General features: G+C 43.3%; 1 protein-coding gene across 1 annotated transcript in view; it reads left to right on the top strand.

Moving 5' to 3' along the window:
* The first annotated feature begins 2532 nt into the window (after positions 1 to 2532).
* Positions 2533 to 23121, top strand: part of LOC115464377 (vomeronasal type-2 receptor 26-like) — a 46494-nt gene continuing 25905 nt past the window's right edge. Inside the window, exons 1-3 of the mRNA XM_030194763.1 lie at positions 2533 to 2585; positions 9920 to 10211; positions 17239 to 18033. Coding sequence (XP_030050623.1) covers positions 2533 to 2585; positions 9920 to 10211; positions 17239 to 18033 — 1140 coding nt within the window. The remainder of the gene's footprint in view (positions 2586 to 9919; positions 10212 to 17238; positions 18034 to 23121) is intronic.

Below are 23121 nucleotides of genomic sequence, written 5' to 3'. Positions count from 1 at the left end.
GACATTATACATTATACACGATCTATACAAATCTGACCTTTTATCGCATGACTGCTTAAACCCTTTCTATTATTGATCAAGCACTACCACTTTAAACCTTACATCGAATAGGGTCTCTCTAGAGCCGATGACCTAATGTATGTTACAATCCAATTTATTACTCAGGAACCTTCATGCAATACCATAATGTAATTCTTCCTTACCATGTATGTATGCACATGGTATATATATATATTCCATGATCTGTTCCATATATATCATGTTCCATGTATGTTACCATGCATGTATGCACCTAAACGCAATGCCATTTGTAATTCTGTTACCCGGAAATGGCAACCGCCATTACGACAAATGTAAACCACATTGAGCCTGCAAATTGGTGGGAAAATATGGGATACAAATAAATAAATAAATAAATAAAATTTAACAACTTTGAATAACTTTGTATCATCAGAAAAGTTAGGGGTCCTTTTACTAAGTGACAGTAAGCACTAGGATGTGCTTATCATGCAGGAAAATGCACTACCACAGTGTACGCTCAGGCATTCCATGGTAGTGTGGGCATATGCACACACTTCCCACTTTTTTTATTTTTTAGCTTTTGGGGTAGAGAGTAAGTGAACCCAATGCTAATCAGTCTGTGCAGCTACATTGCTGTGTGCATACCAATTAGCGCAGGATTAGCACTTGAACCATTTCTGCCTACTAAATAGGTGTCAATAAGGGCTCATGAACTAAAGGTCATGTGCTAATTGGGAAATTAGCATGTGGCCATTAATTGAGGAAATGGTAAATCATCCATTTTACAGCTGCATTAAGACCTAGTTCCCTTTGTACTAACATTTAGTAGAGCTGGCACTCGTCATCTACTGCCTTGAACAATTATAGTCCTATGGACATGCTAAGCCCAATAGTTCACATTAAGCTTTAGTAAAAGGGTACCCTAATGCAGCTTAGTAAATAGAGGGTTAATTGTTAAACCAACCACTTCCTCCCACACTTGCCAATGATGGCATTCAGGTCCACTCTTCAAGGTTGCTGATAGGAGAACAACTGCCCCATTTTCTCAAGGAATGGATGAGGATTATGTTTGATCAGTGGGTGCTCGACATGGCCAGGAAAGGCTACAGGCTAGATTTCCCCTACCCTCTTAGAAAGTTTGTCTTGAAATATCCTTGCAAAGCACCTTGTAAGAAAGTAGTAGTTTGCTCCACTTTGCAAAATCTTCTGGATCTGGACGCAGAGGTTCCAGTGCCCAAAACAAGAGAATATTGGGTTGGTATTCTATTTTATTATTCCCAAAAAGAGGGATCCTCCACCCAATCTTGGACTACAAGAAAGGGAATCGAACTCTTTGAGTTCAAGATTTCAGGATATAAGCACTGCACTCAGTAATAGCATCTGTGCATCTGGACAAGATTTTGTTTACAGCTTTAGATCTCATAGCTATGAGGTTTTTCATTTGATGCAAGGAGTATGGATCTAAGGATCTAGATACCTTAACTCAACAGTGGCCTCAGGACAACCTGCTCTATGTATTTCCACCATGGTCAATAGTATGTTTAGTTCTTCAATGGATTGCATCTCATCCATATCTCATTATCTTGGTAGTTCCTGAGTGGCCCCTTAAGACCCTGGTATGCAGACCTTTAAGGCTTCAGGTCTACTAGCCACTACAGCTACTATAGTACTAGAAGCTGCTCTATCAGGGTCCTATTTTCATGGAAGATCCTTCTCCCTTTGGTCTTATGGCTTATCTTTGGAGTGGAATACATTGAGATCGAAAGGTTATTCAGAGCTAGTAATTTCTATCCTGCTTTAGATTAGGAAGCATTTCACTATAGTTGCCTCTGTAAGAGTGTGGAGAGTTTTTGAGAGCAGGTGCTTGAAAAGGGCTTTTTCCTCATTGTCATTGTCCATTGTTCAAATTTTGGTTTTTCTTCAAAAAGGCCTGAAGAAGGGATTAGCTCTGGCCTCCTTGAAGCTCCACTTGCTCTGTGGCAGCACTTGCTTGTTTCAGTGGTCAGATGCAGACCTCCTCCTAAGACACTCGCCCGGATGTACTCTACTTCTTGAAGAGTTACTCATCTCCATTCTCCCTTGTGGATTGCTTGTATTTTATTTATTTATTTGTTACATTTGTATCCCACATTTTCCCACCTATTTGCAGGCTCAATGTGGCTTACATAGTACCGTAAGGCGTTTGCCAAGACCGGTAGAGAAACAAATACAGGTGATATTGTGGTCAAATAAAGGTGCGCTTGTTCCAGGCACAATGGGGGGGGGGGGGGGGTTCAAGAAAGCGAAGGTTAAATAGTGTCCAATATGATCGTTGAGTTTGCTGTGATTGCAGAGTGTAGGCATCTAAGTTGGTTCAGTAGGGTATGCCCTATTGAACAGGTAGGTTTTTAGTGATTTCCTGAAGTGAATCTTAATCTGGCACTCAAATCCTTGCAGATTGTGCTGTAGGAACCTCTCACAAGATTGTGCACCATTTCCAGCAGTATGGGAAATAATTCCATAATTTCTAGCATGGCGCTATCCCGGCAGTTATCGAGCAATGCCACTTATTCAGTTACTGCCAGGTTATAGCAGAAGCCCTTACCGCCACCTCAGTGGGTTGCGGTAAATGCTCCCCACAGCATGGCCACACAATAAGAATAATCTTACCGAATAGCCATGTCTTTCTAAGGGACTTTTTACCCACTGCAGCAAAAAGGCCCCCCACCCCTAACACAGAGCCATTTTTACTGCAGCTTCCTAAAAGGACCCCAGAGAGCAACTATGAATAGATCTGAACCTGCCATAACACATATCTGGTCAATAGCAAACCCATGCCGACAGCCTTCTTAGTCTGGCCCCAGGCCAGACAGACACAAGCCATGAACATATCTCCTCCCATCCCCAGCCTCTGGAAATTTAGCTATTTTTTCCTTTTTTTTTTTTGCAGGAAAGTTACAGTTTCTATCTGTGTCTCAAACTCTCTTTCTAGTTATCAAGTTTATTGTTTTATCCATCATGAAGTTTTCTCTTGTATAAAAAGTATAAACATGACAACCACACACACTACATTATACAAATATGAAGGAATATGTAAAGGAAGAAAAATCCTCCCACCCTTCAAAAAAAGTTAAAGTACAATTGATGGTAGATGTGTGTATGCTATCACTGATTATAATTATTTTCTTCTCACTAACTTTCTCTATAATAAATAATTATTGGTTAATGAATGTGCAATTCTATGATATATATTAAGAAAGCAACCCATGTTTAATGTCAAAGACACAAATCTGGAGAAGACATCCCTTGAGGCTGAATCCTTGAGGACCAGGACTCTGTAAAGATTTAACAGTGCCCTCACCAGCTGCTGAATCACATCTAATAATACAGAGATTTGGGTGACATCAGTATGAGACATGTGCTGTCTTTCCTCAACCTCCTGTGTGTCTCTGCACAGATTTACAGGTGTACAGTTTGAAAATTCTTGGTCATAATATGACTTTTCTTGCACATTATTTTAATATCCAAGACCTGTGAAACTTCCTCCCTCATACCACAATTGCAGAGAAGGTCAAGCAGGAATTTGTTTCATAGGAAAAGCTGATTCACACCTTGAAAGATGGTAGTTCCTCTGGTATTGTTTATGATACTTTGTTATATCCAATGGAAGACCAGTGAGAGCCAGAGTCCACCAATGAAATATAAAAGCGTAAAACCAGGATACCACAAGGATGGAGACATCATGATTGGGGGAATTGTTACAATAAGCAATTTAATAATCTCAAAACCCCTGTCCTATACAACTTTTCCCATTTGGAGATATAATTATGTGTAAGTAGCACAATGGCTTAGTTCCTATTGGAGACACACTTATGATTCATATGTTTAGGATGGTTTCTGACTTAAACTGCCAATTTGATTTGTAGCTTAATGAAGGATCTTTCTATAAGGGAGACCTTCTTTGGATTTTACATTTGCCTATTACTATTCAATGGATGTTAGGAATTTAATCATGATTTGAGGGTTTACAGTTATAAATCATGGTCTGTCAATAAATTAATTGCCATTACCAAAACACACAGAGGTAGTTATTCAAAATTATTTAAGCAGTTAGCTTCTGATTTTTAACCACATTAGTCTGTTTTAAATTTGGGGCTAGCAAAATGATAACTTTAGATGAGTTAAACATTTCTTGTCTTGAGTTATTTGCATAAAAGAAGCTGTCCTAACTTAAATAGATAACTACATATTCATCGGCCGTACTTAAATGGATAATGTGATTGAAACAAGGAAAAGGGGGATGGGTCTTGATATACCAGCTTTCTGTGGTTACAATCAAAGTGGTTACATATTATATACAGATACTTATTTTGTCTTCATGTTCAAGTGTACCGTGCTGCATACGTCTAGTAGTGCTATAGAAATGATAAGTAGTAGTAGTACCTGTGGCATATTATTACAGTCTATTATATATTTGAATGTGTGTGTCCTTTCTCCTCTTGCCATTTTCCTTCTTAAGAATACATTTTTAGCTTCTACTACTACTACTACTATAAATCATTTGTATAGCGCTAGCAGCAGCATCACACAGGTAGGCCTTTAACCCGAATTTGAAGGCGACCAGGGATGGAGCTAGTCGTATCGGCTCGGGAAGCCAATTCCAGGCATAAGGTGTGGCGAGACAAAAGGAACGGAGTCTGGAGTTAACGATGGAGGAGAAGGGTGCAATTAGGAGAGATTTGCCTAGTGAACGGAGTTCCTGGGAGGGAGTGTAGGGAGAGATGAGGGAGGAGAGGTAGTGAGGGGCTGCAGAGTGAATGCACTTATAAGTCAATAAGAGGAGCTTGAATTTTATATGGAAACGGAGTAGGTTGTGATCAATAGTGTCAAAAGCAGCAGAAAGATAGAGAAGGAGGAGGATAGAATAGAGTCCTTTGGATTTAGCCAGGAATAGATCATTGGAGACTTTAGCAAGTGCTGTTTCAGTTGAATGAAGGGGACGAAAGCCAGATTGGAGTGGATCAAGAATAGGTTGAGAAGAAAGAAAGTCGAGGCAGCGACGGTGGACAGCATGTTCTAGTATCTTGGATAAGAAAGGGAGGAGGGAGATGGGGCGATAGTTTGAAGGAGAGGTAGGATCCAGAGAAGGTTTTTTGAGGAGTGGGGTGACCACAGCATGTTTGAAGGCATCAGGGACAGTCGCAGTGAAAAATGACAGATTGAGGATATGACAGATGAAAGGGGTGACAGCAGGAGAGATAGTGTTGAGTAGATGAGTGGGAATAGGGTCAGTGGAACAGGTGGTTAGTTTTGAGGATGATAGAAGAAGTAAAGTTTCTTCTTCAGTGATTTTGGAAAGGAAGAAAAGGAGGCAGGGGTAAGATGGTTGAGAGAGTGGACTAAGGGAAGAAGGGGTGGAGGAGAGCTGGTAGTGAATTCAAGTTTAATCTTATGAACCTTATCATGAAAGTAATCAGCCAGAGTCTGGGGAGAAAGTGAAGAGGGAGTTGGAGGAGAAGGTACTTTGAGGAGAGAGTTTAGCATGGTAAAGAGACGTCTAGGGTTTGAACCAATAGAGTTAGTCAAATGGATGTAATAGTCCTGTTTGGCAAGTTGGAGAGCAGATTGGATGGAGGTCAGCAAGAATTTGAAGTGAATGAAGTCAGCAAGGGCATGAGATTTAAGCCAAAGGCGTTCAGCAGAGCTGGCACAAGAGTGTAGGTAGCGGATAGTAGGGGTCAGCCAAGGTTGGGGTTTGGTACGTTTAATGGGATGAGGCACGGGAGGAGCAAGAGTGTCCAGAGCAGATGACAGAATAGTATTATAGGAAGAGACAGCCTCATTGACGGACTTGGTTGACATAGCAGTAGAGAAGAGATTTGAGATACTGGAGGACAGGGTAGAAGGGTTAATAGCCTTTAGATTCCTAAATGTGTTTGTTAGAATAGGATGGGACTGGGGAGGAGGGTGTTGAAGTGTGAAAGTTATAAGATGATGGTCAGATAGGGGGAGAGTTGAGGCAAGGAAATTGGAGGGTGAGCAGTTGGAGAAGAGTAGAAGATCAAGATAGTGGCCATTCTGGTGAGTAGGGGCAGTGGAGCACAGTTGAAGATTGAAGGAGGATGTTAAGGCAAGGAATTTAGAAGTATAAGATTCAGAGGGGTCATTAGCATGAAAGTTAAAATCCCAAAGAATGAGGGAAGGAGAAGAAGGTTCAAGAAAGAAGGAGAGCCAAGCATCAAAGTCAGTGAGAAAGGAAGAGGGGGATTTAGCTTCTCCAGACTCTCTAAACATGTCTTATCATTAGCCACATTGAGCCTGCAAATCGTGGGAAAATGTGGGATACAAATGTAATAAATAAATATCCATATCCTATTTTGCTCACTTTCCTTTGAATTTCCTCTGTATTATCACTCTTGTTCCACCTGTGGTCTTCACAGCACTCTAGTGAGGGTCTCACCACTGACCTATATTGACTATCTTGTGTCACATCTGTATCAAATACATTCCCTGTGAGTAGAGGAGTCTAATGATAAGTGCAGTAGACTGAAAACCAATAGTTCCCACTGTGGCTCATTGCACCTTGGCCACTTCAACTAACCCTCCATTGCCCCAGGTACAAAACTTAGATTGTGAGCTCACTAGGGTCAGAGAAATTACTTGTATATGATATGTAGACTACTTTGTACCACAGAAAGGCAGTATATCACATGCATAATTCATTCCCCATTCCCAAATTCAGCTTATCAAAGAAATCCTTTCATCATAGATTTTGCCATTCAGTATTCTTTATATGTTCTCCTCTCCTACATTTATTGAATGATAAGATATGCAAGCGATTACTAATTGGAGGCAGCTGATCTATGTTAAAGATTGCATTTATTTCCAAAATGCAGTCATGTTTAGCTGTGCAGTGTTTAGTTACCAGGACACAAATGAAAATCACCTTACAGTAATACATAGAATATCCTTTTTATCTATCTAACGGTATTGCATATTCTAAATCTGTGTCAGCACATTATTCATTTCCAGATGTCTAGTTGATCATGAGTATTATATTCCTTCTGTTCATAAGAGATTCTACTGTGTGTTCACCTCTAGTTATCTCCATGACCTTGTTTCTTAGGGACCTTGTAGGGATGTGCACCCAGAAAATGCTTATTTTCCTCTTTAATTTGCTTTTGAATCGCCAAAGCTCATTTGGTCCTGATTAACTCCCTTTTGAAGAAACCTTCACTTGACCTTGAAATTCCAGCAAATTATAGGCCTGTCCTTCCTTTCTAAAGTTTTGAGAAAATAATTTTCTCCCAACTCCTATGACATGCTGAGGCCACAAATATATGTAGACCACGGCTCGCAGACCATTCTGACTAGTTTCTTGAGTGAGATTTACTCTGTCCTTGATAAGAGGCGGATTGTAAGCCTCATCCTATATAATAATTTGCACCTCTGTCTGGATGCCTGGGTACGTAACACAATTCCCATTGGTCCGCCCTGGGGATGAAGTCACAGGGCGGACCAATGGGAAGTGAGAGGGAAGGGAACCCAGCAGCAGCCACTGGAGGTGACTAAACAATCGCCCCCTCAGTGTTCCATGACCCACTACCTACCTCCCTCCCTCCTGTCCGTCTGAGTTCCATGGGCCCACTCCAGTCCGACAGCCCCACTTCCGGCCGAGTTTCACGCCCCCCCTCTCCTCTGATTTCTGCCTCCCTCCCTCTCTCTCTGTGGCCTCCGAGTGCAAGCAGGACGTGTGCGGGTGCCCCGGCCCTTCGTAAGTGCCAGCTGTTGTTTAAAACGTTTTATCTCCTGCTCCGCCACCAACAGTGAAATCCTGCACGCATGGACGCCGCTTCAGACTGCCTTTGCTTTCGCCTCTGTTTCAGCTGTTCCTCTGGTCCCACCCTTCCGTTAACAGGAAATGAGGGCGGGACCAGAGGAACAGCTGAAACAGAAGCGAAAGCAAAGGCAGTATACATCAACCACTACCTCTCTTGTTCATATTTGCACATGTGCATTGCAGCAGTTAGATAAATTTGGTGTTATGTTGACCAAGAATCTCAGATTATGTTCCTGCATGCTCACATCACATCTTAGCTAGATTACTGTAACACTGAGTAATGTCAGCTTCCCACAGCTACTTCTTCAATGTCTTCAATCAGTACAAAATATCACAATCTGACTTCTTTGCCAGTGTAATAAATAAATAAAATAAATACACGTAAATCTGATCATACCACACCACTCTTCTGTTCAATCACTGGTTTCCAGCCATGTTTCAAATTCAAACTCTTGATTCTGGCCCATAGAGCTGCCTGTCTCTACCAGCATCCCTCCCCATTTGGCTGATTTGATCATCCCATACTCATCTTCCCATCTTTAACATTCATCAGATTCCTTGTGGCTTTTCATACCTCCACCATCATTGATGCAACTTAGTACCACCTAGACATGCAACATTTTTCTGTTTGGCTTCTACTTTGTGGAATTTAGGTAGAAGTTATAAGTATGGGCTAACATTAAGACAGGTTATTTTACTGTTAACCCAGGTTATTAGTTACTATTGCATAAAGTGGGACCTCTGCTCAAACAACAGAAGTTAGCAGTAAAATTACCCATCTTAATGGTAGCCCACATTGATAACTTCCTTCATTAGTATCCATTAAGCCATTGCTGAAGAAAGAGGGGATCTGGAAAGAGAGAGAGAGAAAGTAAAAGACAATTTAATTTGAACTATATATAGAGAGTAACATTTCCCAACCTGTTACTTGTTATCAGATGGAAAGATCTATACATTTCTCTGAAGACTACAAAACTACCTTTAGATCAATTTTAAGAAGGATTTATGTGATTTCTAGCAGCAGGCAACCACATATTCTTCCTCCTTATAACTATAATACAGTATACAGATAGTATATGTTGCATTTTTGACTGACATATATGTATCCTGGGAGTAAGGGAAGGACAAAGCCAGGTCAGTAATAATAATGATCCTATGTGGGGCAATTCTATAAACAAGGCACCAAGATTTCGGTATCAAATATGCATGTAAGTGATTAGCATATTAGCATATTTACTCATATGTTCATAAATCAGTGGCGTACCAAGGGGGGGAGGGCGGTGGGGGCAGTCCTCCCTGGGTGCACACCGCTGGGGGGGTGCCGCGCGCCGGTCAGCGTCGTTGATTTCCATGCTCCCTCTGCCCCGGAACAGGTTACTTCCTGTTCCGGGGCAGAGGGAGCATGGAAACCAACGACGCTGACCGGCGCGTGGCACCCCCCCAGCGGTGTGCACCCGGGGGGGGGTTCTTTCGCAGGGGTGGCGGGTGTCCCTTCGCCATGGGGGGGGTCACGCTGCATGGAGGGGGGGCGCTGCACCCGGGGGAGCAGGGCACATCAGCGATCCGCCCCGGGTGTCAGCGCCCCTCGGAACGCCACTGTCATAAATAAATGCTGATACTCTGTGTATGCATTTTCCCAGAACTATATGAATATCTTTAATAGTGCATAGTCAAAATGTAGATAAGAGCCAAAAATTTATTTAGGAGTGAAGACAAATTTTAAAGATATAAGTCAAAGATACAAGTCAAGCTAAGCTAAATATGCTTACTTTCTTATGGAATGATCTTTCTCTGTACAAGAAGGAATGAGACTGATCTTTTACTATTTAGTATGGATATTTTTGTCTAAATGATGAAGAAAAAAGAGAAAACATTTGTGCGTTATAAAGTGGATTGAGTCATTTAAGTAGCTTGGAAGTTGTACACTGCCTGTCTATATAGCAGTGCTTAATATATTTATTTTTTGAAACTCTGTAGCTGGCTTTTAAAAACACACACTGACCATTGGCTTTGAAAATAGTTCCACAGCTTTCTATCTTTCAGTGAGTAATTAATTGTCTGATCTTCATTGTCTTACAGTTATCATGAAGAAAACTATTACGACTACCTGGCATTTGTTTCTGCAGTGGAGGAGATTAACAATAGCTCAGAGCTCTTACCCAACATCACACTAGGATTTCATCTTTATGAATCTTACCTCAATCCATTCTTTGTCTTTGGAGCTGCCATGAGTATATTTACCGGTATGGACACCTGGGTTCCTAATTATCGATGCAAAACATCTGGCACGCTGGCTGCTATAATTGAAGGTCTTCAACCAGAGGAATCAAGTCAGATGTCCAATATGTTCAGAAGGTATCACTATCCACAGGTAAAGGGACTGTTGTGCTTTCTTTTATTGTATGATCCATTAGAAAGAGAGAAGGATGGGGAAAGCTGTGAAGCATCAGTTTAAGTTAAAAAGACCTTTGGGAGGAGGAGACAGTATGGCTAATTGCATTCAGGTCTTCTTTTCAGTACCTACCTTAGGCTTACCGAGGGGCCCTTTTACTAAGCTGCATAACAAAGTGGCATTAGCATGTCTTTTGCTTGAGTTTTTCCTCCATGCTGAGGACATTTTAACCTCCACTATAAAAATAGCCGTTTTCTAATTTCTTTTAATATATATCGATGCGGCATTGATGTGGAGGAGTGGCCTAGTGGTTAGGGTGGTGGACTCTGGTCCTGAGGAACTGAGTTCGATTCCCACTTCAGGCACAGGCAGCTCCTGGTGACTCTGGGCAAGTCACTTAACCCTCCATTGCCCCATGTAAGCCGCATTGAGCCTGCCATAAGTGGGAAATCGCAGGGTACAAATGTAACTAAAAAATCACAGCAGTTTCTCGCTTTAATCATCATACATCACTATTTAAATATTTCAGTTTTAAATTTTGAAAATAAAAACGTGTTGTATTTTCCTAAGAAAGTGTGTTTGCATGTAGCAATTAGCTTCCAAGTTTTGCTACAGAATGATGTCACACGTGAGATTTTTAGCCTTTTCCACTCCCTCCTTTTTACATTTGTTTGCCAATATACAGTGCGTTTGTTTAATGAGGGCAAGCTTTGGGAAGAAAGGTTTTGGCAGGTATCCTGCCATGTCCATTATACAGTTAACTGATTTCATCCCTCTATTTCAGTTTTTGCACTGTTCCATTCACTCCATTATTTGAAAGTACTTATGAGGCTTTGTTTATGATTTTTTACTTTTGTACTTAGTTGTCACTTGTTTTCACTACATGTTGTCTCAATTATATAGGTTTAATCACTTTAAATGATTACCTCACATTTAAATAACACACATTTATTCATGATATACTTGAGCTGTGGTGTCTTGTTATACACTATACTTAATATTGGCACTTGCATCGCATCTGTTCCAGACACACACATGAACAAAGAATACTATCAGGCTAATTTTTGAAAGAGAAGGACACCCATCTTTCAACACAAATCAGAAGATGGGTGTCTATGTCACAGGGTCGTCCAAATTGGTATAATCGAAAGCCGATTTTGGACGTTCCCAACTGCTTTCCGTCGCAGGGATGGCCAAAGTTCACAGGGGCATGTCGGAAGTGTAGCGAAGGCGGGACTTGGGCATGTCTAACACATGGACGTCCTTGACCCATAATGGGAAAAAAAGGGTGTCCCTGACGAGCACTTGGCCGACTTTACCTGGTCGTGTTTTTCTTACGACCAAGCCACAAAAAGGTGCCCGAACTGACCAGATGACCACCACAGAGAATCGGGGATGACCTTCCCTTACTCCCCCAGTGGTCACTAACCTCCTCCCACCCTCAAAAAAATCTTTAAAAATATTTTGTGCTAGCCTCTATCAGGCTTATTTTCAAAAGTGATCGCTGGCCATTTCCCGACATAAATCGGGAGATGGCTGGCAATTTCTGAAAAGCGGCAAAATTCGAGAGCAGCATTTTTGACAGCATCACCGCTTTCCCATTGCTTTGCCGGCGAAATTTCAAGGGGGCGTGTCGGTAGCTTAGCAAAGGCGGGACATGGGCGGGCATGGGTGTGGCTACCAGATGGCCGGCTTTCGCGGAAAATGGAACAAAAAAAAGCGGCGTTAAGCAGTATTTCGCCGGGTTTACTTGGTCCTTTTATTTTCACGACCAAGCCTCAAAAAGGTGCCCCAACTCACCAGATGACCGGAAGGAATCGGTGATGACCTCCCCGTACTCCCCCAGTGGTCACCAACCCCCTCCCACACTAAACAACACAATTATAAACATATTTTGGCAGCCTCTATGCCAGCTTCAAATGCCGTACCCACCTCCATGACAGCAGAATGTGTTCTATCCTCTGACATCCTTTCCCTGCTTGTGATGTGGCTCTCGGGTGAGTGTGACACCTTTTCTGTTTTTTGCACTGCAGAGTCACATCAGCAATGCATTGTGGTGGGTGTAGGGTAGTGGGCTCTACTCCCATGGTGCTTTCCCCCCTGCTAACTGGGTCAGAGTGTGCCCTGTTTTGTTTCCGGTAGTCCATGAGGTAGTGGCCATTTTTGTAAGCCAGTTTTTTTTTTGTACCCCACACTTTCCCACGCATAGCAGGCTCAATGCGGCTTAGGTACTTATTTGTACCTGGGGCAATGGAGGGTTAAGTGACTTGCCCAGAGTCACAAGGAGCTGCCTGTGCCTGCAGTGGGAATTGAACCCAGTTCCCAGGACCAAAGTCCACCATTCTAACCACTAGGCCACTCCTCCTGTTTTAGATCCCTTTCATGTGTTACCCACGTTGTTAGAGAACGTTAGTTATTAAGAGGGCATTGTACACCATTCGGCCAGCTCTGACCTACTGCTAATCTCAGTACCAGGGAGACTCTTTGCCAGTGGGGCACAACCTCTGATCTGCAGTTAATTGTGAGTAAACGTGCTTATTCAAATAAAGGACTTTTTCAAAGAGATTAGTCAACTGGTGTGCCAAGGTTATACAGCAGCAATAAGTCCTAGAGGCCTGCATGTATGCAGGTCCCTGGAGCACTGTTAGTGGGTACCGCAGTGCACTTAAGGCAGGCGGACCCATGCCCATCCCCCCCTACCTGTAACACTTGTGCTGGTAATGGGAGCCCTCCAAAACCTACTGTACCCACATGTACTTGCCCCCTTCACCCCTAAGAGCTATGGTAGTGTTGTACATTTGTGGGTAGTGGGTTTTTTGGGGGGGTTGGGGGGCTCAGCACCCAAAGTAAGGGAGCTATGCATGTGGGAGCTTTTTCTGATGTCCACCGCACTGACCCCTAGTGTGCCCAGTTGGTGTCCTGGCATGTGAGGGGGACCAGTGCACTACAAATGCTGGCTCCTCCCACGACTAAATGCCTTGGATGTCGCCGGGTTGGAGATGGCCGGCATTTTTTTCCATTATCGCTGAAAAACAAAACCGGCCATCTCAACCCCTGAGAACTCTGACATTTGGCCAGCCTAAACCGTATTATCGAAAAAAAAGATGGCCGGCCATCTTTTTCGATAATATGGTTCCAGCCAGCTGTAGCGCCGCCACCACAATAGATCGCCAGCAAACTATTTGGCCGACGCCGTTCAATTATGCCCCTCTATGCCAGCCTCAAATGTCATACTCAGGTCCATCACAGCAGTATGCAGGTTTCTGGAGCAGTTTTAGTGGGTGCAGTGCACTTCAGGCAGGCCCATCCTCCCCTACCTGTTACACTTGTGGTGGTAAATGTGAGCCCTCCAAAACCCAATATGACGTCAAAGTCCGATTTTGGATGTTTTGCACAAAATGTCCAAAATCCGAACAGGAAAGAAGGTCATTTTCGAAAAAGAAAAACGTTTATCTTTTGTTTTGAAATAACTGTTTCGAACAAGGTTTTGTGTTTTGGATGAGTTTTGTTTGGTTCATTTTTTAAAATAAGTGCAAGATGTAGAGATTCCTGCTCTTGGGATGTAGGAGGAGCCAGTAATTTTAGTAGACTGGTCCCCCAGACATCCGAGGAGAGCAATGGGGCTCCCAGGTACATATCTCACCTTTGCTCCCTTATCTTGTCCCCTGAGCCCTCCAAATCCCATCCAAAACCCACTATCCCCTACTGTACACCACTACAAAAGCTCTTATAGGTGAAGGGGGCACCTATATGTGGTGACTTTGGGAGGGGGTCACAGTTTCCACCACAAATGTGACAGGTAGAGGGAGAGAGTCCTGAGCCCTCCCACTCCATACTACACTATACCGATCACTACACTACTCCAGGGATCTGCATGCTGGGAGGGAGCTCGGAGAGAGGGGTGGCCGCCCTGGAGCTCAGAGAGAGGAGTGACTGCCCCTGGAGCTAGGGTGGGGGTGGAGCTAGGGTGGGGCTGGGCTAGGATGGGGCCCCATCAAATTGGTCTGCATTGGGCCCTGCACTTGCTAAGACCGGCCCTGGGGGGAGTCACCCCTTATTTCCTCCAGTGGTCATCTGGAGGGGCATAATCGAATGGCGCCAGCCATCTATATGGCCGGCCATCTATATGGCCGGCACCGCAAAGGGCTGTCCGAACCATATTATCGAAAAAGATGGCCGGCCATCTTTTGTTTCGATAATATGGTTGGGGCTGGCCAAATGCCTTGGATTTGGCCGGGTTTGAGATGGCCGGCCTCGGTTTTCACCGATAATGGAAACTGAGGCTGGCCATCTGAAACCCGGGCAAATCCAAGGCATTTGGTCATGGGAGGAGCCAGCATTTGTAGTGCACTGGCCCCCCTGACATGCCAGGACACCAACCAGGCACCCTAGGGGGCACTGCAGTGGACTTCATTAATTGTTCCCAGGTACATAACTCCCTTCCCTTGGGTGTTGAGCCGCCCAACCCCCCCCCCCCCCAAAAACCCACTTCCCACACCTCTACACCACTACCATAGTCCTTATGGGTGAAGGGGGCATCTACATGTGGGTACAGTGGGTTTCAGGTGGGTTTTGGAGGGCTCCCATTTACCATCACAAGTGTAACAGGTAGGGGGGGATGGGCCTGGGTCCACCTGTCTGAAGTGCACTGCAGTACCCCCTAAAACTGCTCCAGGGACCTGCATACTGCTGTCAGGGAGCTGGGTATGACATTTGAGGCTGGCATAGAGGCTGGCAAAAAATGTTTAAAAAACCTTTTTAGGGTAGGAGGGGGTTGGTGACCACTGGGGGAGTAAGGGATTCCCTCCAGTGGTCATCTGGTGAGTTGGAGTACCTTTTTGAGGCTTGGTCCTAAAAATAAATGGAACAAGTAAAGTTGGCCAAATGCTCTTCAGGGCCGGCTTTCTTTTTTCCATTATCGGGCGAAGCCGGCCATCTTGTAACCATGCCCCATCCCGCCTTCTGTACCCTGCCGACACACCGCCTTGAAGTTTGGACAGCTCCGCGACAGAAAGCAGTTGAAGCCGGCCAAAATCGACTTTCCATTATACCGATTTGGCCAGGTTTAGGAGATGGCCGACCATCTTCCGATTTGTGTCAGAAGATGGCTGGCCATCTCTTTTGAAAATAAGCAGGCTGGTCATTTAAGGCACCTTTTTGTGCCTTAATCATTATAAAAACAGGTCTAGCTGAAAACATCTTTGTTTTAGTCCTGGACAGTTTTGTTTTGTTCCATTATGGCTGAAAAATGTCCAAATCTTAGGAACACCCAAATCCTACTCTTAACATGTCCGTGACATGCAACCTTGAGATTTAGACGCACTGCAGAAGAACAGCATAGAAAAACATCTGAAAAAATAGGTTTCAAAAATACTGATTTGGATGTTTTTGTGAGAAAAATATCCAAATGCTGCTTTATGCCACTTTTTAGATGATTTTCTCTTTTCGAAAATGAGTCCCGTAGTTATCACTTTTTTCACACAGTCTTTCATATATGTTTCACTCTATCACTATACTTCACATCTCTATGGGATCCCTCTATTTAAGGTTATTTTATATGTTAACACAGTCTCACTATGTAACAGTGGCGTAGCTAAGGGTGGGCCTGGGTGGACACAGGCCCACCCATTCTTGCCTCAGACCCACCCAGTCAGCAGCCCATGAGGCCCCCATAACTCTTCAGTGGCAGCACCTCACTACTCTCTCTCCTTCTTCACTTGTGGCCTGGCATCTGCCCGTCTCTCTACCCCCTCCCAGTCTACCTCGGAGCTACTGCTGGCAGCATCCTGTGCCGGCCCTGAAGGCTTCTCTCTATCATGTCCTGCCCTCAGTGATGTCACTTCTTGTTTTTTTGGTGGGAATGTGGTAGAGAGAAGCCTGCAGGGCCGGCGCAGGATGCCTATAGGAATTGCGACAGCCAATGGCTCTGAGGTAGGACCGGGGGAGGGGGTTCAGAGAGAAACAGGCAGATGTTGGGTCATTAACCCCCCCCCCCCACACACACACACACACACACTATATTGTATGTATGTACAGGGGTAGCATTGGGGGTGAGAAGGGCCCACCCAGGTTAACTCTGGGCCCACTCAAAATGGCAGGTCTGCCTACGCCCCTGCTATGTAAAGTGCTTGCCTCATTAGATCTCTCTCTCTTTCTCTCGGTCATATTGTTCAGTTTTCTGTTTCTCTTTAAAGGCAAGGGTGTTTCTTTTTTAAAACAATGATTTATTTTCTTGGATTCAGATACAATTATTAGATATGAGCTACATGCAGTTTCTATTTGTTTGTATTTTACACGTTTAGTAATTTAGTTATACATGTGTTTATTAATTGCATATCTGTTCATACATATACATTCTTTTGTAAGATTCTTAAACTATATTTTGATTCAACTATGTGGTGTATATAATTCACATGTCATTTATTTATGTAGGTTTATGATAATCTTCATGGTTCTCATTATTTATGTTTTTTTATTATTTATGGATTTTTATATTGCTCTATGTACATGCTTATTTATGTTCATTTACCTAGACACCTGATGCAAGCATCTTTTGAAACATGGACCGTGTCGAGTCTGACCAATGAAGCAAGGTTGAGACACTCCCACTCTTGAAGGGTCCTCATGTATAATGTTGTCATTAGTGTGCATCCATTAAAAAAAGGAATTGGGTGGTAAGAGCTCACACGCTATTCCTGTACAAATCAGTAATGAAGGAATTTGAAAACTGCGCTGAAAAATTGGTGTTGATAAAATTGAGCACTATGCACTTATTCTATACAGGGAACACACCCTTTGTAGAATAACATTTGGTGTGGATCCTGCACCTCACTTTTTGGCACTCACGCTTTTTCGTTAATCTGTAGCATCGCTTTGTAAAGGTTTTCTGCTAAAAATCACCTAAATATAGGAGCTTAAAAGTTTGTAGAAGTTATTTAAGGTGTAATCTCACAGTGACAAAGATGATGATGATGGATTAATTATTATTATTATTACTGTTGAATAGATCAGTTTCATCTCGCAGAGTCTTCTAATGAGTGACACAGCTAAGTTTCCTTTTTTCTACCGGACTGTTCCCAGTGAACTGCACGTCTGTGCTGGGATTATCAGGTTACTGAAGCATTTTGGCTGGACCTGGGTTGGTATCATTGCATCGGATGACGAAAGCAGCCTGAAGGCGATTCAGATCCTGAGAGAAGGGAGTGAGCAGAATGGTGGCTGCATTGCATTCATAGAAACTGTCAGTCACACTCAGAGCAATTTCATACCAATAGAGAAAACATCTAAAATAGAAAAGATCATCAAGATGCAATCAATTAAAGTGATCATTCTCTATAGTAATGCAGAGAATATATTCTATCTGCCCAGTCCTGTGCTGTTCCCTGGCAAGGTCTGGATCACCAAAACTGAACTGAATTTGCCCTTGAAAGTTGAAGGAAAAACTGATATAAAGAATAACACTTTATCATTTGCAATTGTAAAGAGGAAGATCTCAAGCTTTACAAAATTTATCCAGGAGGTGAACTTTACCCTGCTTCCAAGTGATCATCTAACTAAGATGTGGTGGACAGGCCTATGTGACAGCCAGTGTTCAAAAGACATAAAAAGATCCTGCAGTTCTGATGTTAAATTGTCATATGTTCTACCCTGTAACACCAAGTACTTTGGGAAAAGCAATAGTGTATATAACGCTGTGTACGCCCTGGCAAACGCACTGCATGACATGCTCATGTCTGGCTCTATTAACAACATCACATGGAGTAGAGAAATGTGGAAATTATCTGATTATTTGCCATGGAAGGTAACCTTATTTGTTATGTTGTGTTGTCCAGAAGAAAGAGAAAATGAGACAAAGCAAAATGTGAAAGGACAGACTTTGAGGAAAAGGAGGCCAGGTGTACTGGAGACTCTATGATCCCAGAGAGACACTGAATCCCCACAATCACAGAACGTTTTCATGATAAGATTCTTTACAAGAAGAACAGCTAGAGAAATGGGGAAATCATACAAAGCATGGCTAATGGAATTCTTTTCACCTTTTCTACGCAGATACCCCCTAATTCTATGAAAGGAGTGCACATCTTAATTGAATGACAAGCCAATTAGCACCAATAATTGGCTTTTTAACAAGCAATTATTGGAATCAATTAAGATGTACATGCATAAATGTATGTGCATGATCTGCACCTAAATATTATGCATGTCCTGGAAAAGGGGTCACAAAAATAGGAGGTTCATGCAGAGCGTGGGCGTGGATTTGGGTTATGTGTGCAAATATAGAATAAGAAGGTTCCATTCCTAAATGTAGGCACTTGCATTTGCACCACATATGGGGAAATGTTTAGCAGAACCAGGCATGGGGGGGTTGGCAGGAGAGAGGAATACTGGACAATGAGGAGGGAAGGGAGAGTGAAGAATAGGGACAGATATTGTACCTGGGGCAGAGGTGGAGGGGAAGGCGAGATACTGGAAAATATGAGAATAGAATGGTGAGATGCTGAATCATGGAGTGAAAGGGAGGGACAAAAGAGAGAGGAACACATGCTGGGTTTCTGTCAGGTACTTGTGACTGGACTTGGCCACTATTGGAAACAGGATACTGGGCTAGATGGTCTGACCCAGTATGGCTATTCTTATGTTCTTATGGGGGCCATTGGATGGGGAAATGTTAGTAACATGGTGGGGAGCAAGAGAGAGACATACTGGACAATAGGGGGAAGGGGGAGCAAAGAATAGGGAGAAATATTAGGGCAGAGGTGGAAGGGATGGTGAGATACTGGAAAATGGGAGGGTAAGAGGATAATGAGGTGAAGGGGAGAGAGGAAAGAGAGAAGGAAACATGCTAGAATATGGTGTGAAGGGGAGGGATGACACAAACCAGACTAGCAAAATTCAGACACTGAACCTGAACCAGCTCATGGTATTACTCAGATCTGGAGCTTCTTGTGAAACTTGGTGAAAGGTATGTATATTCAAAATTACTCTGGATTTATATGTAGCATTTCAGTCACATGCCTTCCCTTTTATGCCTGCGCTGTTTTTCTGATATGTGATGGGATGCTTTGAACTATGTATCCATAATGGCAACAGCAGTATGAAGTAATTTGTGGTCATTTATTTTGTATTTGGTGAGGCTCTATCCATGATCTGTGTATATATGACCAGGGCCAGCCTTAGGCAGGGGCAACAGGGGTGATCGCACAGGGCCTCGCACTCCAAGTGGCCCCGAGCCACACCAGCCTTGGTGTGTCCCTCTCTCTTTCACCCTACTTGAAATCCAGCTTCTCTCCCTCCCTCCTGGATCCACTAAAGTTGCTTCACTCTCTTCCCGACACCGATAGCTGCAATTAAGACACTGTGTTGTGGCTAGCATCAGGGCCTTCCCTCTGCCAGTCCTGCCTTGGTTCTGCCCATGTGGATACAGGAAGTTACCTCAACTGGAAGGCACCGAGGCAGAACTGGCAGAGGGAAGGCTACAATGCCATCCACAGCAATGTGTCTTAATCACAGTTGGCGTTGGGGAAGGGAATGAAGCAATTTTAGTGGATCTTGGAGGGAGGGAGGAAGAGACACTGGATTTTAGGTGAGGAGAAGCAAGGACCCATGGGGGGGGGGGGAGGAGAAGGTGAAGTCTTTTGATAGAAAAGATTTATAAACAATTTTTCTGCAGTTGGGGAAATACACAGCGAGAAAGTCTCTTGCTCCAGAGACTGCATTTTTTAAGGGAAGTTCTATGAATAATAGCATATCGTTTGGAGTCATTCCATAAATTATTAAGGGGGTCTTCTACAAAGTCGCGCTAGCATTTTTAACGCATGCTGAGTAGTGCATGCTAAATGCTAGAAATGCACATAGGAATATATGGGAGTCTCTAATGTTTAGAGCACGCAAAAAATGCTAGCATGCTGTAAAAGGGGCCCTAAATGAATAAAAGCGCAGATCTTGAAATGGACTCTGGCTTTATAGGTAGCCGGTGAAGCCTAGTTAGCAGGGGGATTGTATTGCTGAAGGTACTAGAATATCCTCCGGAAGCTTTTCCACCAGTATGCAAAATTTATTTTTTGCCTATGAAGAAAGAAGGTGCAAGTGGTTGTACGTTGGGAATGATAAATGTTTCAGCAGCTTCATAGAATAGTTTGGAAACATCTGGAGTTCTAAAAGCTGCAACTGCATTAGTAGAAAGAGCTACTTTATTGGTTACCTTTGTGTTTGAATAGGACCTGAACTCCTTGATGCGTATACTTTCGGAAGGGTCCAAGTCTGTATGATGGACAAAGAGTCTTGGGGCTCCTTTTACTAAGTGTCGGTAAGCCCAACGCGGGCTTACCACTTGCTATAATGGAAGTTCACGTGTCCTTTAGATTGTAAGCTCTTTGAGCAGGGACTGTCCTTCTATGTTAAATTGTACAGCGCTGCATAACCCTAGTAGCGCTTTAGAAATGTTAAATAGTAGTAGTAGTAGTAGTACCGCCAGGCTACCGCAGCAGGCCGGCAGTACTTCCCACCCCTACCGTGCCATCATTTCCGGCGCTACAAAAGTGTATTCATTTTTGAATGGCTGGACTGTACCCGGTGGTAATTGGACAGTGCCACGCGCTGCCCAGTTACAGCTGGGCTAGCGCAGGAGCCTTTACCGCCAACTCCATGGGTAGCAGAAAGGGCTCCCCCCAAAATGGTCATGCAGCAAGTGCTTTACTTGCTGCCTGGCCATTTCCTGCAGGAAAGTGAGACCTTCCCTTTTACTAGCGGTGGTAAAAGGGGGCCTCTGCGCATGTGTAAAACACGCACCGATGCCAGCGTCGGCCCCCTTTTGCTGCAGCTTGGCAAAAGGGGCTCTTGGTTTTTCCTGACCTCTCTAGGGCTACCCAAGAGAGACAAAAAATGTTTTTTTGGCAATGAACCAGGAGACTTTTGCTCTTAGCGCAGTGTTTCAATTATGGTTTTCTTGTAAATGTTTGGTGAAATATGATAATGTACAATATTTTTTCATCCCTCAGCAGCTTAGATCATTTCTCAATGTTAAGGAATTTGCTTCTGAGGGCGTAGCTCCAGTACCTGCTGTTTCTGCTCTATAAGGCTGGAAGAAATTATGTATTTATTTATTATTTATTATTAGGATTTATTTACCGCCTTTTTGAAGGAGTTCACTCAAGGCGGTGTACAGTAAGAATAGATCAAACATGAGCAATAGGCAATTATAGCAGTAAAAATATTCAAGTAACAATACAAAGTATGGCATAGTATACTACTTGCAATGACAACACAATACGTAATAGAACATTATAATTGGTAGTGAAGGGTAAGGCAAAGTTGTAACATGATAGATGAGTAAGAAAGTAGGAAGAATTAGAAAGTAAGGTGACTGATTTGAAGAAAGTTGCACGTGAGGTCAGAGAGATGGTTAAGTATTATCTCAGCTAGGGTAGGAAGTCTCTCTTTCCTGCAGGAAATGGCTATGCAGCAAGTGCTTTCCTATCTGAGCACACTCCCAGAACCCTCATCCACACTCTTATCACCTCTCACTTAAACTATTTCAACTTACTTCTCACAGGTCTCCCACTTAGCCATCTCTCTCCTCTTCAATCTGTTCAAAATTCTGCTGCATGACTAATATTCCGCCAGTGTCGTAATGCTCATATTAGCCCTCTCCCCAAGTCACTTCACTGGCTTCCTATCCGTTTCCGCATACAGTTCAAACTCCTCTTATTGACCTATAAGTGCATTCACTCTGCAGCTCCTCAGTACCTCTCCACTCTCATCTCTCCCTACACTCCTCCCCGGGAACTCCGTTCACTGGGTAAATCTCTCTTATCTGCACCCTTCTCCTCCACTGCTAACTCCAGACTCCGTTCCTTCTATCTTGTTGCACCGTATGCCTGGAATAAACTTCCTGAGCCGGTACGCCAAGCCTCATCTCTGGCCATCTTCAAATCTAGGCTAAAAACCCACCTCTTCGATGTTGCTTTTAATTCCTAAACCTAAACCTTCAACTGTCCCCTATCCCTGATATGTCCTGTCTGTCCTAACCCTTATCCCTTACTTGTCCTGTCTGTCTGTCATAATTAGATTGTAAGCTCTGTCAAGCAGGGACTGTCTCTTCTTGTTCAAGTGTACAGCGCTGCGTACGTCTAGTAGCGCTATAGAAATGATAAGTAGTAGTAGTAGTAATCCTTTTGATTGTTTAGATGAAACTGAATATAAAGTAAAACAATTGAGGAATCAATGGTAGTAATTTATTTATTTATTGCATTTGTATCCCACATTTTCCCACCTTTTTGCGGGTTCAGTGTGGCTTACAATATGATATAAGTGAAGGAAATACAATTTGTTACAACTTGGTTATGGATTACATTGTGTAGAGTTAAGCGAGACAATCGAAGTAACGTTATGAAATATAACAATGGAACACAGACATTGAAACCTTGGAAGGGGACAATGAGAGGCTTAAAGGGCCATATTAAGGCATGAAGACATATCTATATATATAAAAGGCAACCCCAACGTTCTGAAGCCTCCACGGAAGTTGAGGCGCCCAAGATATCCGGTGTGCCCTGGAGTGTGTGCACCGCCCTCGCGTCAAAATGTCATGACGTCGAGGGCGGAGCTATTGACACTCGAGGGCCGAAACGGCCCACAGCGAACAAGGCAAGTAGCTTCGAGGGACGGAGGGAGGGGGCCCCTTGCTAGCGCCCGTTTCATTCCGCTCAGAAACGGGCATTTTTTCCTAGTGGTATACATATTTCTCTGATTGGAGGTAGAAATGATGTGAGATTACGGGGATGAGATTGCGGAGTTGGATGTATGATGCATTAGTGAACAGTGAGTATGGACTTTATGTGTTTTGGCTCTTTCCGTATATTTTTTCAAAAAGATGGGTCTTCAATAATTT

This window comes from Microcaecilia unicolor, chromosome 3 (assembly GCF_901765095.1).
Source record: "Microcaecilia unicolor chromosome 3, aMicUni1.1, whole genome shotgun sequence".
NCBI lineage: Eukaryota > Metazoa > Chordata > Amphibia > Gymnophiona > Siphonopidae > Microcaecilia > Microcaecilia unicolor.
This window is presented reverse-complemented; position numbering and strand designations above follow the sequence as displayed.